At 39.8% G+C, this 17354-nt stretch overlaps 1 protein-coding gene across 5 annotated transcripts in view; it reads left to right on the forward strand.

The window, feature by feature from the left end:
* The window catches only part of sfswap (splicing factor SWAP), a 165559-nt gene that overhangs the window by 90329 nt on the left and 57876 nt on the right, over positions 1–17354 (forward strand). For all 5 annotated transcript variants that reach the window (XM_069932489.1, XM_069932490.1, XM_069932491.1 and 2 more), the window contains one exon: positions 10062–10258. In XM_069932489.1, coding sequence (XP_069788590.1) covers positions 10062–10258 — 197 coding nt within the window. The remainder of the gene's footprint in view (positions 1–10061; positions 10259–17354) is intronic.

Genomic DNA, 17354 nt, shown 5'->3' on the forward strand with positions numbered 1-17354 from the left:
TCATCTGTTCTAAGCAATAATATCCAGTAGATTTTTGCATATTTGAAGGTAATTGTATACATTGTGTTATGGGTTATGTTAGAAATAGAAGTACCTTCACAGAAATTGCTCGAGACAAAAATTGAGAACAAAGAACATTTATTAAACAACAATGCAAAGTTGGGTGCTTCCCCTTACCATGGGAATACACACATACACTGGGGCTCACCCAACTTTTATACAGTTCTTTTCAGTATAGAGATATCCCCCTTACATTCTTCTGCCTCCTGGAGAGGTTTGGCATTAGGTAATCCTGCCTGCCTACCTGCTGTTTCTGTGCACTTGGAGGACCAGGGGGTATCCTGTCGGTGTGTCATGTCATTATCCTCATTGTCCTTATTCACAACCCTGTCTTTGTTCTAATTTACACCTTCCCGACCCTCAGGGCTGTGTCCTCTTCATATGTAGAACTGGCTAATACTGTCTAAGGCTTACTAATTACATATTCAAACTTGCTAATTCTATCTGGAGCTAGAAGACCCATATCTCATTCATACTAACTCTACTTCCTACATTCTATTATCTATTGTCTATCCTTATCTCATTCAAGTGAACTTGCTGATTCTGTCCAAAGGCTAGGAGATCCTTATCTTACTCAGACTGATTCTGCTTCCTGCATTCTAATATCCATGTCTCATCCTGTTTGTACTGGCTTCATTCATTTACTCATGTATCAATTTTTGTATCTTCATGTTCATATTTGTATATCAGTTTTTATCATCTCTCACAATTATATTAGTATGATTATGGATAAATATTGTCTTTAAACAAGATAAATTATAGAGATTTAGTGTAGATCACTTCACAGAGTAACACTTCACAAAATACATCTAATTTAAAATGCAAGAGCTTTGCTGAACCTAGACATTGAGGCTCCGGTTGGCTTTGCAGAAATAATGAAGAATACTGATCTATTGTGTATAGGCAATGAAGTCCAGACTCAGAAGTACTAATAAGATCTTTCAAAGGTTGGATTTGGAGCCTTGGGAGAAGTTTTTTGGTTTTTATAAGCAGAAAGAAGAAAAAAAAGGGATTCTTCTCAAAGAAAGAGAAGTCAGTTCTACAGTAGCAGTTGAGGCTGCAAAATGGCAAGCTTGCAGGCTTGTTGAAAGACCCCATTTTGAATAAAGGTTGTAAGTTCTGAGTTCAGCCTGTTCAAAACTCTTGTTGTCCTTAAAAGAGAAAATGGCTGGCTAGAGTGTTTCTCCTGAAATAAGGGAAACAAGAAGAACTCTTTGGTGCTCTGGAAGAAGAGGTTATCATTTGGAAAACCCATGATGGGGCAATTTTCTTCGGCAAGACACTGAAGTGACTGATCGGAGAAAATCAGTTTGTGTGTGTCCAACGAACAACAAATATCTCTCTGAAACCTACAAGAACCTTCCTGAGGGGTAACCATTTAACTTTAAGCACCAGAGCCTGGTGTAGATTTATAAATGTTAAATTCTGTGCAGAGTATAAGAATTGCCTGATACCGATGAACTTGGAGAAGTGAATTGGATTGGATTGTGAAAAAAAAGAACTTTCCTGAACACAAACTCATTACATACTTGTGCGCTTAGAATTAGAAGGGGATTAAGTTGATAATAATAAAGTTAAAGTTTGATCTTGTTATTATTTTTAAAGAAAATTAAAAGCAACTTGTGTTTAAATAACTATTGTTGGTGAATTTCTATTGCTGCTAGGTTTTGGAGTCCTCTGGGCTCATAACAATTGCCACAATGTTACACCAGCAGACCTGAAAGAAGGCAGTCAATTTTGAATCTTGACCTCTGGAGAAATTGTTTTTGCATTCGTACACTTGCATGTGTTTTAATGATAAAGTAAAAGTTTTTTTTTGTGTTCAGTGCATTAATTTACAATAAAAAGACACCTGATACTTTTGAAAATTCAAAGTGCACACAATTATAGAGCAGTTCTGGTCGTCATGCTGTAGGAAGAAATTGTATCGGTTGGATCTGATGTCCATGGAGTGAAGGAGGTAGAGAGTACAGACAGAGGTTTATAAATTGTTAAGGACATGTGGCCTTTTTCTTAGACTTGGAGGACATGCATTTAAAGTGAGAAAGGAAAGGTTTAGAGGAGATATGAGAAGCTAGCTTTTCATAGAGAGGATGGTGGTAATGTAGAAGGACCTGCTGAAGGAGATGGTAGAGGCAGATACAGCAAATGGAGGAAACTGAGTTTTGATTTTCAAACTGTCCACCACCTTTGTCTTTCATGAAGGCAGAGTCACAGGTTTACAAAATGCTGTCACAGCAACCTAGATGAGTAACTGCAAATAAATTTTATGAATGGTATAAACTACATAAAGGTCCCCGGGTGGTGAATGGAGTGCCAGTCAAGCTGGCTGCTTTGTCTTGGATGGTGTTGATTATCTTGAGTTGTGTTTTGTATGTGCTGTGAAGGCTTTGTGAGATCGAGATGCAAGTCATTCACCATAAGAACCAAATGTCTAACCTATGAAAATGCAAATTAGGAATAGGGCTGGGCCATTTACTCTCAATAAAATCACAGATAATCTGACTGTAGCCTCTGTTCAACATTCCTCTCCATTGCTGGTAATCTTCCACCCCCTTGCTTAATAAACCTCTCCCTACTTCTCCTCAGATACTTGGTTCTACCATTTGAGGAGTGGAATTCCAGGATCCTCAGAGAGAAAGCTTTGCTTCATCTGCATTCAATTGGCAACTTTTTTTTAAACAAGAACCTGTTCTTGCAGAAAAGAAGTGTGTACCTGATACAATTGAATGTTGATTGTTGTTGAGGACTGCATGTTGCTGTGGTCAAAAGTAAATCATAAAAATCTGTAGACACTGTGGTTGAAGTAAACACACAAAATGCTGGAGAAGCTTAGCAGGTCAAACAGTGTCTTTTATGTAGCAAAGGTAAAGATACAGAACCAACATATTGGGTTTGAGCCCTTCATCAAGGTATGAGAAAATGCTCGAGGCGTCTGAACAAAAGAGTTGGGGGTGTGGAAATAGTAGGAGATGATGGGTGGAGAAAAGAGGGAGGGGATAGCAGCAATGAAGGGGATGAGGGATGACTGGATGGGTGAGGGGGAAGGGAGGGGAGAACTGGAAAGACAGGAAAAGGGGAGAGGAAAGAAAAGGCGAGCAGGTTTAGTAGAAAGCAGAAAAGTCAATGTTAATGCCATCTGGCTGGAGAGTGCCCAGACGGAAACTAAGATGTTCCTCCAATCTGCGGGTGGTTGGAGTGGGATGGAACATAAGGCCATGGACAAACACATGAGTCTGGGAGTATGACTCAGAATTGAAATGGTTGGCTACTGGGAGGTCGCTGTTGTTGCAGACAGAGAGGAGGTGCTTAGTGAAGCGATCTCCCAATGTGCGACCAGTCTCTCCGATGTAGAAAATATTACAAAGGGAGCACCAGATGCAGTAAATCAATCCTGTGTGTTGCTTCACTTGAAAGGACTGTTTTGGGCCCCAGACCACGGTGAGGGAGAAGGTGTGGGTTCATGTATTTCACCTCCTGTGGACACAGGGTAAGGTGATGGGTGGGGAGGGATGAGTGCTGGAGGGAATCATGGAGGGAGAGGTCCCTGTGGAAGGCCGAGATGGGAGAAGAAGGAAAAATGTCTCTGGTGGTGGGATCCTGTCATAAGTGCCGGAAATTCCGGCGCACAATGTGTTGGATGCGGAGGCTTGTTGGGTGGTAGATGAGGATGAGGGGGATTCTATGTTTGTTGCATCAGGGGGGAGAGGGAGTCAGGGAAGATGAGCAGGAAATGGCGGAGATGTGGGTGAGGGCTGAGTTAATAGTGGTGGAGGGGAAGCCATGTTTGTGGAAGAAGGCAGAAATTTCAAAAGATCTGGACTAGGAGACCTCATCTTGGGAACAGATGCGGTGGAGACGGAGAAATTGAGAGAAGGGGATGGAATCCTTGCAGGGGGTAGGATGTGAGGAAGTGTAGTCCAGGTAGTTGTGGAAGTTGGAGGGTTTATAGTCTCTGCAATGGAGACTGAGAGATCCAGGAAGGGGCGAGTGTTGTTGGAGATGGACCAGGTGAGTTTGAGATTAGGGCAGAAGTTGGCCGCGAAGTGGATGAAGTTGACAATCTCATTGTGGGTGCATGAGGCAGCCCTGATGTAGTCGTCGATATATCAGAGGAAGAGTTGAGGGGTCTTGCCTGTCTGGATGCAGCATGGATTTCTCCACAAAACCCATAAAGAGTCAGGCGTAGCTGAGATCCATGCGGGTACCCATGCATACTCCTTTGATTTGGAGGAAGTGGGATGAGTTAAAGGAGAAGTTATTGAGAGTGAGAACAAGTTCTGAGAGGCGGAGGAAGATGGTGGTAGAGGGTGATTGGTTGGGTCTTTGATGGTTCCTCTGTGATTCCCTTGTGCACTCTTCCCTTCCAACTCATCCACCCCCGGTACCTTCCTCTGTGCCAAAAGGAGGTACAACTCTTGTGCCCACACCACCTCCCTCACCATGGTCTGGGGCTCCAAACAGTCCTTTCAAGTGAAGCAACACTTCACTATATGTCCACAGGATTTATTTTCTGCATCCGCTGCTCCCTTTGTGGAATTCTTGATATCAGAGAGACTGGTCACAGATTGGGAGATCGCTTCTCAGAGCACCTCCTCTCTGTCCTCAACAACAGCGACCTCTCAGCAGTCGACGATTTCATTTCTGAGTCACACTCCCAGACTCACATGTTCATGCCCTAATGTACTAACGCACCCAGACCACCTGCAAATGTGAGGAACCACACCTTAATTTTCCATCTGGGCACTCTCTCCAGCCAGATGGCATTAACATTGACTTTTCTGCTTTCTACCAAACCTGCTCACCATTCCTTTCCCCTTCCCCCTTTCCTGATTTTCCCATTCTTGCTTCCTTTCACCCTTACCCACCTAGCCATCCCTCCCTCATCTCCCTCATTGTTGCTCCCTTCTTTCTCCATCTATCATCTCCTGTCTTTGCCAACCTCCCCCCCCCTCCCCTCCCCCACCCCCCACCAACCTCTTTTGTTAGGATGCCTGCCAGCATTTTCTCATACTTTGATGAAGGACTAAAGCCCGAAATGTTGGTTATGTATTCTTACCTTCACTACATAAAGGTCACTATTTTACCTGATGAGCTTCTCCAGCTTTTTGTTTTACTTCAGGTTGCTATTGGATGACAAGAGTTGCCGATTTTCTATGTTTTTTAACGTGATAGTTGTACCCTACAGAGCCTGGAAAATGATTGAAGGAAAGAAATGAATATGCTGGAAATCCAGAGCACAAAAAGCTGGAGCCACTCAGCTAGTCAGGTAGTGGGGAGGCAAAGGGTCAAAGACCTTCATCAAAACTGTTTCAAGTTGCAGAGGAAGAGGTGGAGAAAACAAGGGGAGCAAGTTTTGATAGGTATCCAACCAAAGTTGTCATGGTAACACTCTGAAAAACTGGCAGTGAGGAAAACAAAATCTAGAGAAATTTAACAAATTTAAATAAAGCAACTTCTATTCTGTGGGAAATGGGGTGGGGAACTTGAGATAGTTAAATATTAAGCTTGTAGGGATGTACCTTGTAAAGCCCTTGCCTTATCAGATAGTTTGCATTGAACACCAAATGCAGAACACTGGATTGGAAGAGTGCCAGTGAATTGTTGCTTCACCTGGGCCTGATAACGGAAGGGCTGAAGCAGGAATTTTCAAAGGTGTCATTGAGCTTCTAGTATGCCGGTTTAATTCTACATCCTACATACTCTTAAGCTGGTCATTCTCGACCTTTTTTAGGCTATTGCCACCCCAACCCCCAGGATTCTGCTCAAAGTTTATGGGCCCCCTTTTCTATGAAGCATCAAGTTTTGGTTTCTGCTGTACCTCTCTCCTACTGACTACATTAAAAAAACCCAAAAAACATTTATGTTACATGAGGCGAAAAGAAACCAAGGCTTTTACTTAAATGTGCTGTGTCCCCCCTGGAAGGTGGGGGGGGGGGAGCTGTGTAGGGTCCCAATTGATAATGACTGCTCTAAGCTCTCTACCTCTAGTCTTCTACATTACTTCTACAATGCAGTGTAAACTTGTGCAACAAAACCTCATCCTCCAACAGGCATGTGTCAGATCTTGAGACTTAATAGTAGACTTTATTTACTTCATTTCAACCTCCCATTTTTCCCATAGATATGTCTGGATCTTTGTTTCATTTTGGTATGTTTCAACTTATCTGTTCTATTTTGTTACCTGATTACTTTGGGATAATTTCTTTCACAGTTCCCTGTGTTCTGTTGTTCTTCCTCACTTTGTGACTTCGCCACACACTTTTGCCTTTATTTTTCCAGTTCTAATGTAAGGCCCTTGATGTGAAATATTTATTTCTCCGTTAATGCTTCTTGACCTGCTGAACCACCTGCATCATTCTTTGATTCTGTCCTTAGTTTAAAAATGGGTTTGTCTCTTCAAGGACCGTTCGGCAGCCATTCCAGCCAAAGTCTTTAAGTGGAAGACATCTATAAAAAAGAGATTTATGAGGAAGATCTTGAGTTCATTCCTCATTGATTTCCTCATCACCTGCCCCAGAATCAGACTGGCAGATCGGGATTAAATTACCCGAGTCCATAGTAATTTATGTGCCCTTGTTCCCCTTGTTGCCTCTTCCAATAATTGCTTATTATTGGGAACACTGATTCATCATCTGAGAGAGAACAATTGGAAAAGGTTCCTTGCCTGTGTTTGATCTGAGGCCTATGGGAATTAATGGTCTGTGATGATGATGGTGAAGACTTGCAGGGACCTTCCAACCTTTGTATACACTACTGTGCCAGCACTAGTGAGTCTGCTCCCAAGGATTGCAATTGGTGAATCTGCCATTTTCAATTGCATGTATTATTTCTCTAAGTAGCACTATTATCATGTCATTGCTTGTCTATTTGGACCCCAGTCCCCTGATATGGAGTGTTTGGACTGAGAGCATTTTTGGGGTATCTATCTTGTGCTCAAGTCAGTGCTGGGTGATTTATCTGATTTAATTTGTATGGTCTTTCAACAAAGTCCATTTAGTAGCTCTTATTAGACCATTTAATAGGCTTGTTTGGCCAATTCAGATGGCAGTTAAGAGTCATACTTTACTGTTTACACTCCCACAACCCAATTTGAACTCAAAATTAAAATTTCCTGTCTTAACAAGTGACAAAATCAAAAATAAGAATATGTGCAACTACAGCACATTTTTGTCATTTGCTGTAAATCCTTGGATATTTTTCTGTTTAATAACCAAGAAGCAGTTTATCTGATAAAGCTGTGACTAAAGTGAGTATATAAGCTAGTGGTTTGATGGCTGCAGGCTATAAGCAGAATGCAGGAAAATGAGGTTAGTATCGATTGGTGCCCACTGACCACCAAAAACAGGTAGAAGGGTCTGTTTCTGTGTTCTATGAGTCTAAGGTTCTATAATGCTAGGAAATTGACAAAATTCCCAAACCAGACAGTTTACACCTCATCGCAGCAGTCCATCATCACCTCATTTCACAGATGATGCGATAACCTTGTCATTTCACTCCATCCTTGCCCAGCTGGAGAATGGTGCCTCATACACTATGCTGCTGTACATGGACTGCAGCTCATTGTTTCATACGATCATTCCCCAGAGGTTGATGGAGAAGCTATTTTTGCGGGACTCAACACCCCTCTCTGTAATTGGATCCTGGACTGCATCCTCAGATCCAGCTCCAACTCTGTCGTCAAGTCTGCAGATGACATAACAGCAACAATGATGATTTGCTCTACAGAGAAGAGATGGAAAATCTTGCAATATGTGCAAGAGTAACAACCTGAAACGTGGATCGTGGACTTCAGGAGAACTAGGAATGAGCACCCTCCACTACACATCAACAACTTGTGAAGAGCACAAAGTTCCTTGGATGTCACTTAACTAGAGATCTATCTTGAATACTCAACATCTCCTCACTTGTCAGGAAGGCACAATAGTGACTGCACTTCCTGAGAAGACTGAAGTAGGCAAGGCTACCAGCCACCATTATGTCTCCATTGAGAGTGTCCCTGGCTGGCTGCATCACAGTGTGGTACGGTTGCTGCAGAGAAATGGATTAGAGGTTAGTCCACAAGAATAATAGTGGCAGAGAGGATCACTGGAGTCTCTTTCCCCCGCCCACCACCCGGCGCGATCTACTAGGATTGTTATCCGAAGAGGGCACACAAAATCATTGAGGATCCCTTCCACCCTGCATACAGCATCTTTCAGCTGCTCCCGTTGAGGAAGAGATACAGGAGTGTCAGAGCCAGCACCACCAGGATGAGGAACAGCCTCTTCCCACGGGCAGTGAGAATGATGAACAACCAAAGGAACTGCTCACACTAACCATCCAAGACTCTCATGTGCACAAAACAGTATCTATCTATTTATTTCTTTAGATGTGATACTTGTCCTGCTGTGTATTATTTGTCTGTATGTGCATTATTTCTGGTTTTGTGTCTGAGTGTTTTGCACTGAGGACCAGAGAACAGAGTTTCATCAGGTTGTACAATCAGATGATAATAAATTTGACTTTATTGCATCAGTACACTAACTGACAACTTGAGCTTTCTCATGTAATGTGGATCTTCAAACTGGTAGATAAAAGAATTGTCCATCACAGTAATGGGGCTTGGTAAACTGAGGACACTGATGTAAAGGGATGTATTTGACATCTTTGTTTACTGGTTAAGCGAACAAATGTCCAAAATCAGTATGCAATCAACAGTTTTGTTATGACATTTGTTGACCAACGTAGTCTGGTCTTCCATATGGTTGAGTTTAGCCTATACCAGTGGTTCTCAACCATTTTCTTTCCACTCACATACTACTTTAAGTATTCCCTATGCCATCGGTGCTCTGAGATTAATAACGGATTGCTTAAGGTGGTATGTGATTGGGAAGGGAAAGTTGAGAATCACTGCTCTAGACCCAATTGTTACTGAAATATTTTGCTTGAGGAAAATTGTCATTGGCCCATTTCCTTTGGAATTCTGAAACCGTGCACATAAGTCAATTAGGCACGATTAAAACAGTGGTTTTCAACCTTTTTCTTCCCACTGACATAATACTTTACGAATCACAGAACACCTGTTTCAAAGGGAATACTTAAAGTGGTATGCGAGTGGAAAGAAAAAGGTTGAGAACCACTGGGCTATAATGTAAAAGTTCAAAAATCCAGATGCTTGAAATCTGGACCACCTGAGAATCCGGACTTCTCAAAAACTTTAAAACTTTTTAAATTTTGTGGGCTTTTATGTGTATGCGAGCATGCATCAGCACCACAGAGAAGTTGAGGAAATGAACAAATAAATATTTATATTGTTAATAAATTAACAAAATGTACCTGTTCATCTCTTTATTCTCCTTAAATTTGAATTTTAAAAGTACTGCTCAAGAATCCAGAAAATCTGAAAAACTGGACCACCCAATCCCCGAGCAGTCTAGATTTTAGGACTTACTGTACCAAACTTATTATTGTGACAACCTAGATATTGTTTCATCTTCTTATTAATTCCTCAGCTTGCTAAAATCGACACGTGATTACAGTTGGTGTGTATAAATGTAGAAATATGTTCTCTGGCATCAGGCCTTTTTATCAAATGTTACAAAAATGTTAGGATCCTTTACTGAAATCTCTTCTCTGGCATCAAACCTCTTATCAAATGATGCAAAACATTAGCAATCTATAATGAAATGCGAATATACATAACTAGTTTAAGGTATGTTTAATAGGCTTGTAAAATTCTGGCATTTGAGCTGATTTAATCAATGTTTATTTTAAATTTAATTACTGCCCAATTATGTAGCTAAGAAGTTAAACTAAACAAATATTTTGAATATTTCACTTGCTCTTATTCTAGAATTATTAATTCTTTCAAAGTGCAAATGTTTATGCAAGCTAATGTGCACTTATTTAATTATTCAAAATATATATTCTTGCTTCCCTGCTGACTGACTGTTCAAGTCAGCTATGTTTCCCTTTAAGATTATGCAGAATGTAATTTTGTTTTCTGTCACTTTTTACAGCGAAGCAGAAGCTGGAGGACAGACTAGCAGCAGCTGCTAGAGAAAAGCTTGCACAGGCTTCAAAAGAATGTAAGGAAAGGCAACTGCAGGCTGAACGCAAAAAGAGAGCTGCACTTTTCTTGCAAACCTTGAAAGCTCCAGTGCCTTCCGGAGAATTAGAAACAGCGTCCACTGAAGAAACTTCCCAGAATGTGCAGGTTAGTGGAGATAAAAATCAGTCAATATATGTCATGTATATTAAGAAAATACATTTATTTTCAAAGGAAAATTTCCTATAATTGAAGTTTCTTGGTTTGTCCATCTGAAATGCTTTAAAATCCTTTTCCTGACTTAGTTTTTATTTCTATATTAACAGGATGATATGTTCTGTTTTTTCTCTTGACAGATGCCTAAAACTATTGTTGAATCTCTTTAATAATTTTCCTTCTGGAGATACAGCTTTTAATTACTCCAGAATTTTAATTAAAAAAAAAAACATTTAATTTGAGTTCATAAGCCCACTGAGGAAGGGTTAGTTGCCCTGAGAAGCAAAGGACAACGTATTTGGTATATTTTTGGCATTTTAGGGCATTCTTCGATCTTCATGTCCCACTGCTTATCTGAGAATCACTGCCCTTTCATTCCTCTTTTCCCAATGGTGCCCCTTTTAACAAAATATCCGGCAAAAGAATGTTTATTTCTCCAAACCTATTCAAATAAACAGTTCCTTGACTAACTTGGTATTGCTAGGATGCTTTTTGCATGTAAATAATAACACAATGCAAGTATTGTTGCCCAATTACATCCTGAGGCATGCATCAAGTCAACAAAAAGTACTGGAGATGTTTGAAATCAAAAAATTACATAAAGTAAATTGTGGAACCCCTTTGCCAATTAAGACAATGCTGAGCAAAGAGAAATGGTGTTAATATTTTGATTTGCTAAGTGCATCAAAACCAGATAAGAAATTATAAATGAAACTCATTTCAAATTGCAGAGAAAAGGGCAAAAGAAGACAATTGTAGATATGTAGTAGAGTAGAAGGTTGGGTATGTTAAATGATAAAAGGGGTATATTATGACAAAAGAATGGGACATAGGAAAATGGATGGATGCAGAGAAGGTGAAAGTAGAAATAGCGGAACTATATCTGTGGGGCATTTGACAGTTTGTTGGCAGGACACCTGCATCTGGTCTCTGTAATTAATGCCCTCTTGATTTCTGTACTGACTTTTGCACCAGTAATTTCACTACTGCTTTCTAAATCCTCAACTTCCCAAGGGGCAGGGTCTTTCTTTTGGCACGTCTTCTCTTTTCATTCCTCGTGGAAGGGTGCCTCTTGTCTTCTCAGTCGTCTTCACCAGCTTCCATGTTCAGTGATCACCATCTGCATGATGCCACATCTCCCACTCCCCTCTTTGTTCAGCATTCCATACTAATCAGTTCTTTGAGACAGACTGCTCCATTATCAGTCACTATCTTTCCAATGGTACCTTGCTGCACAAAGTTCCAGGGATGTATGCCATCCAGGGCTCCAAACATCCTTTCCAAGAGAATAAAGATTTGCAGACTCTTTGAATTCATTGCACTTTACTCTCACAATTTGGAGGTCTCGATGTTCACATCATGATTGCTAAATGCTTCCATTCAGCCCACAGTCATGACCTAGGCTTCTGATCACCTGCTGTTATAATCTTCAGTCCATTCAAACTCTGTTATTTGTCTTTTGCCTTCTAATCTGTCCTGTTGATTGTTATACTTAGTCTCTGCTATAGGTTCATTCATTGCATTGTAGACTATAGTTCAATCATCTTTTTAAAATTATATATTTTTGAGCATCTTGTTCATAGGTTTGCAAGGGCAGCACAATTAGCATGATGATTAGCGCAATATTATTACAGTGCTAGCAACCTCGGTTTGAATCTTGTGCAGCTTGTAAGGTGTTTAATAATCTCCCTGTGACTGACAGATTTTCTCAGGTGTTCCGGTTTCTTCCCACCTCTCAGAAACTAATGTGGTTTCGAGGTTAATTGGGTGTAATTCTACTGTGCTATATTGTTAAAATTAAAAAAATATTTATATGTAAGCTTGAGTATGATAGTGTATGACTATGTTGTATCCATTTAAAACCAGATAGGAAAAGAGTAGATTTGTTAAAATTTTAGAGCAATTAATTGTGGTACATTACACGTCATTATGTTCCTTGTTTTTGTGCCTGATTTGGCAATGAAGTGTCTGAGAGGAGAAAAGAGAATCTTATATTGGATGTCCAAATTTTTGATCTTTATTCAGAAGGTTTTTTTGGGGGGTTTATTTTTTGAGTAAGGGTGGAATATGTTGCATCATAAAAGTTATGAAGATTACAGCCTCTTAGTTTATTTTGTTTTTTTTCCAATATTTTTATTGAAATTTAAATTCACATAAAAAATAGTGTACATATGAATACATATTAAAAGTCAAAAAATAGAAAAGTATAGAATACACTACACTCAAAATTTCATCCACAGTACCCTGCATTTTTAATCATACAGTTTATATTAAGGTAATATTTTATTATAAAAACAAAATCTAATCCCGCTACCAAAACTGAAGCTGTTGGAAAAGAAAAGAGAGGGAAAAAATCCCTGTCACAATAATAAATTACCTTATTAGCCAACACTTCTGCATTAATTTCATATCAAGGATTTTGAAAATAATTCAGAAAGGGTGTTTAAAAATTTAAATTTAAATTGGATATTGAGCATCAGCATGTTTTAGCTTTTATTTCTCTTATCACTAAGCAGGTGTATTTGCTCAGATGTTACCCCGCTTAGTCATGCTCAATGGCTGTGTGACATCATGTTTAAACAGAGAAGATTAGATGCTCAATTTCCGATTTGAATGTAAATTTTCAAACACTTTGTGGGCCCTTTTTGTATTTCTTTTCTAATACTTGATTTGGTTTGAAGGTAGAAATGTTGACTAACGAGGTAATTTATCACTCTAATAAGATTTCTGTCTTTCATTTCTTTTCATTTGGCCAAACAGTTTCTTTCTTGGTAGTGGGTTTAGATTTTGCCTTTTATTTTAAATAATAGTTTCTATACAATATAATCTGTTTGATTAAAATGTGGAGTACCTTGGATGAAATTATATGATTTAAGTGTAATTTTAACACATATCTATAAGTACTTTGTATTTTTAGATGTTAAATTTCAATGTTAATATAAATATAGGAAAAAGAAAAAAGGATTTTGAGCATCAAATCTTCTCTAAATTGAACCATAACATAACATCACGTAACCATTGAACGTGAGTAGGCGGAGCCATGTCCTTCCATCCAAGCAATGCTGCCAGCCTAGCCAAAAGAGAAATAAAAACCAATACATGTAAATCAGATGCCATTAAGGTTATGCCTCTCTCTCCAATACGAAACAAAGCAGTTGAAAGATTCGGCTTAAATTTTACTTTAAAAAAAAATACAGAAAAGGTTTGAAATACTTCCTTCCAGTATATCCCAAGACTCAGACATGTCTGAAACATATGAATTAGTGATGCATCTCCATTATTGAATTTATCACAAAGAGGACATACAACTGCATATAAGCGAGATAGTTTGACTTTGGACATGTGGACCCTATGGACTACTTTAATTTTTAGGATGGAGTGGTGAGCACATAAAGATGAGGCATTAACCAATTAAAAATTACATTCCAAGTTTCTTCAAAGATTGAGAATTCTTGAGACTGAAGCCTATTCCCAGGCATTTTTAATTTAATTTAAAGGAGCCCTTCTCCCAACATGTCATAAATGTTAGATATTGAACCATTATAAAAAGGTTTGCAAATTAAAAATGACATCCGTTAAGTTCTTGTCAAAGCTCTTAGGAAATGTATGTACTGTATATTTAAGCGTACAAGTCGACCGCTGCATACGTAAACTGCCATTTTTCAGCCTCATTTTAAGGGTTTTATGCTATACCTGGCGTATAAGTTGACCCTCAAATTTTTGGATGCTTGAGTTGGCCTGTTGAGCATCGTGTAAGTCGACCTCCCCAAGATCATGATGCCTGAGATAGGCCGTTAACTGGCATATACGTCGACTCCCAAAGATGGTGCGGATTGATCTGCTGGTTGTTGGCTGGAGGTTATTACTATCATGGAGAGTCCATTGAAACAACGCAGCACGCGACCAAAGTAAGAAGCAAGTTTTAAATTGAAAGTGATAGAAATGCCAGGAAAACTGCTGCAAGAAAAATTGATGTATATGAGAAGTTGGTAAGAGATTGGAAGAAGAAAGAAGAGGCTTTAAGAAAAATATCAAAAAGGCAAAGTTTTTGAGAAAAGGAATCACTCATTGGCCAGTGTTAGAAAATTACGTTGCAGAATGGGTACATGAACAGAGGCAAGATTGCTACAGTCACCTGAAATAAAATGGGCAAAGTCACACCCAGACCAAACAGGTGGCCAGACAGTTTACACAAAGAACGGAGTTTCCTTGTTTGAGTTATGTTTTGTAGCCACTTAATTGAAAAAACTAAAAGTAGATTAGCATTACATAATACTTACATGGCAGTTATCCCGGGTGGTTTCATGTCTATATTGCAACCCTCTGCTTGAACAACAAAGACCATGTACATAAGGAATGGAATACATGGATGTCGAGTACAGAAAAGTAGTTTACAAAAGGTGGAGCAATGTGTGCAGCATCACTTGATGTGCTGTGTAACTTTGTGCTCAAGGCATGAGGCAACGTTAATAGAGACTGTGATAAAATCATTCAAAAAGTGATATCTCTTTTGCAATTGATGGCACAGAAGATAATTTGTTATGGGACACTGACAATGAAGCTGAAACCGCCTCATCAGATACAGACTGGGATCCATATCTTCTTCTTCTTTGGCTTGGCTTCGCGGATGAAGATTTATGGAGGGTAAATGTCCACGTCAACTGCAGGCTCGTTTGTGGCTGACAAGTCCGATGCGGGACAGGCAGACACGGTTGCAGCGGTTGCAAGGGAAAATTGATGGGTTGGGGTTGGGTGTTGGGTTTTTCCTCCTTTGACTTTTGTCAGTGAGGTGGGCTCTGTGGTCTTCTTCAAAGGAGGTTGCTGCCCGCCGAATTGTGAGGCGCCAAGATGCACGGTTGGAGGCGAGATCAGCCCACTGGCGGTGGTCAATGTGGCAGGCACCAAGAGATTTCTTTAGGCAGTCCTTGTACCTCTTCTTTGGTGCATCTCTGTCTCAGTGGCCAGTGGAGAGCTCGCCATATAACACGATCTTGGGAAGGCGATGGTCCTCCATTCTGGAGATGTGACCTACCCAGTGCAGTTGGATCTTCAGTAACGTGGATTCGATGCTGTTGGCCTCTGCCATCTCGAGTACTTCGATGTTGGTGATGAAGTCACTCCAATGAATGTTGAGGATGGAGCGGAGACAACGCTGGTGGAAGCGTTCTAGGAGCCGTAGGTGATGCCGGTAGAGGACCCATGATTCGGAGCCGAACAGGAGTGTGGGTATGGCAACGGCTTTGTATACGCTAATCTTTGTGAGGTTTTTCAGTTGGTTGTTTTTCCAGACTCTTTTGTGTAGTCTTCCAAAGGCGCTATTTGCCTTGGCGAGTCTGTTGTCTATCTCGTTTCCAATCCTTGCATCAAATGAAATGATGCAGCCGAGATAGGTAAACTGGTTGACTGTTTTGAGTTTTGTGTGCCCGATGGAGATGTGGGGGGGCTGGTAGTCATGGTGGGGAGCTGGCTGATGGAGGACCTCAGTTTTCTTCAGGCTGACTTCCAGGCCAAACATTTTGGCAGTTTCCGCAAAACAGGACCTCAAGCGCTGAAGAGCTGGCTCTGAATGGGCAACTAAAGCGGCATCGTCTGCAAAGAGTAGTTCACAGACAAGTTGCTCTTGTGTCTTGGTGTGAGCTTGAAGGTGACTCAGATTGAAGAGACTGCCATTCGTGCGGTACTGAATGTAAACAGCGTCTTCATTGTTGAGGTCTTTCATGGCATCATGCTGAAGAAGATTGAAAAGAGGGTTGGTGCGAGAACGCAGCCTTGCTTCACGCCATTGTTAATGGAGAAGGGTTCAGAGAGCTCATTGCTGTATCTGACCTGACCTTGTTGGTTTTCGTGCAGTTGGATAACCATGTTGAGGAACTTTGGGGGGCATCCGAGGCGCTCTAGTATTTGCCAAAGCCCTTTCCTACTCACAGTGTCCATATGATGACTGTTTAAACAGTGAGAGTATGGATGTGCTCAGACTATGATAGCGAAAGTGATTTTGAAGGGTTCTCATTGTGTTGTTTTCAATAAAAATCTCATTGAAAATCTGAAGCTGTTGGGTTTTTTGTTTTGTTTTTCAAGGGTCGACTTGTACGCTGGATCTGTGTGGATTGGATTTTTAGCTGAATTTCAGGTCTCAAAAGTATATCTGGCTTATAAGTCTACCCCCATTTTTTAGTTTTATTTTGGGGTTTAACGACTCGACTTGTATGCCAAAATATATGGTAATTCAGATTGCAAAAAGTCTCTCATCTGTAAATAACAAAAAAAATTGAGAATTTGATGAACTATATTTAACTGGCAGTTGGTCAAAAGAAGCAAGACTTCCTCAATGTCTAATCTACACCATTCTTCAAAAGCTACATGAATCATGGAAAGTTTAAAGAAATAATTAGAAAAAGTATAACTGGAAAGAGAAAATTTCAGTAAACCAAAGTTTTCTAAACTGTATCCAAAACCTTAAAGTATGTTTAACTACCGGGTTGTCATTTTAGATAAGAGAAGTGCAGATCAAAGAAGAGAGATAATCGAAAATTTTGTAACAGAATTACAAAATGATACTGGACATTCTTCACGGTTAATATAGTGTGGTCGAAATGTAAGATTTCATATGTTGACTGCCCAATTGTAGATCCAAAAGTTTGGTAGTGCTAAACCAACATTCTTTGTAAGATTTTGAAGGTGTACTTTATTTAGGTGAGGGTGATTATTCTTCCATATATAAGATAAGATTGAGTCAAGGAAATAAAAATAGGCAAAATCTGGAAAAGATATATAAATTTAGGTAAGATATTCATTTTAATAGATTTGATTTGACCAACCAACAATGAAGAAAGGGGTGACCAGTTTGATTACACCCCTGTGTTAAAAGCCCAGAGGACCCCAAAACCCAGCAGCAATAAATATTCACCAAGACAAATGGTTACTTAAACAAAAGTTGCTTTTAATTATCTTTAAACATGAAAATAGAATCAAACTTTAACTTATCACTATTGACTTAACTAACCTAACTTAACCCCCTTCTGAGTCTAAGCGCACCTGTATGTAATGT

This window comes from Narcine bancroftii, chromosome 4 (genome assembly GCF_036971445.1).
Source record: "Narcine bancroftii isolate sNarBan1 chromosome 4, sNarBan1.hap1, whole genome shotgun sequence".
NCBI classification, from domain to species: domain Eukaryota; kingdom Metazoa; phylum Chordata; class Chondrichthyes; order Torpediniformes; family Narcinidae; genus Narcine; species Narcine bancroftii.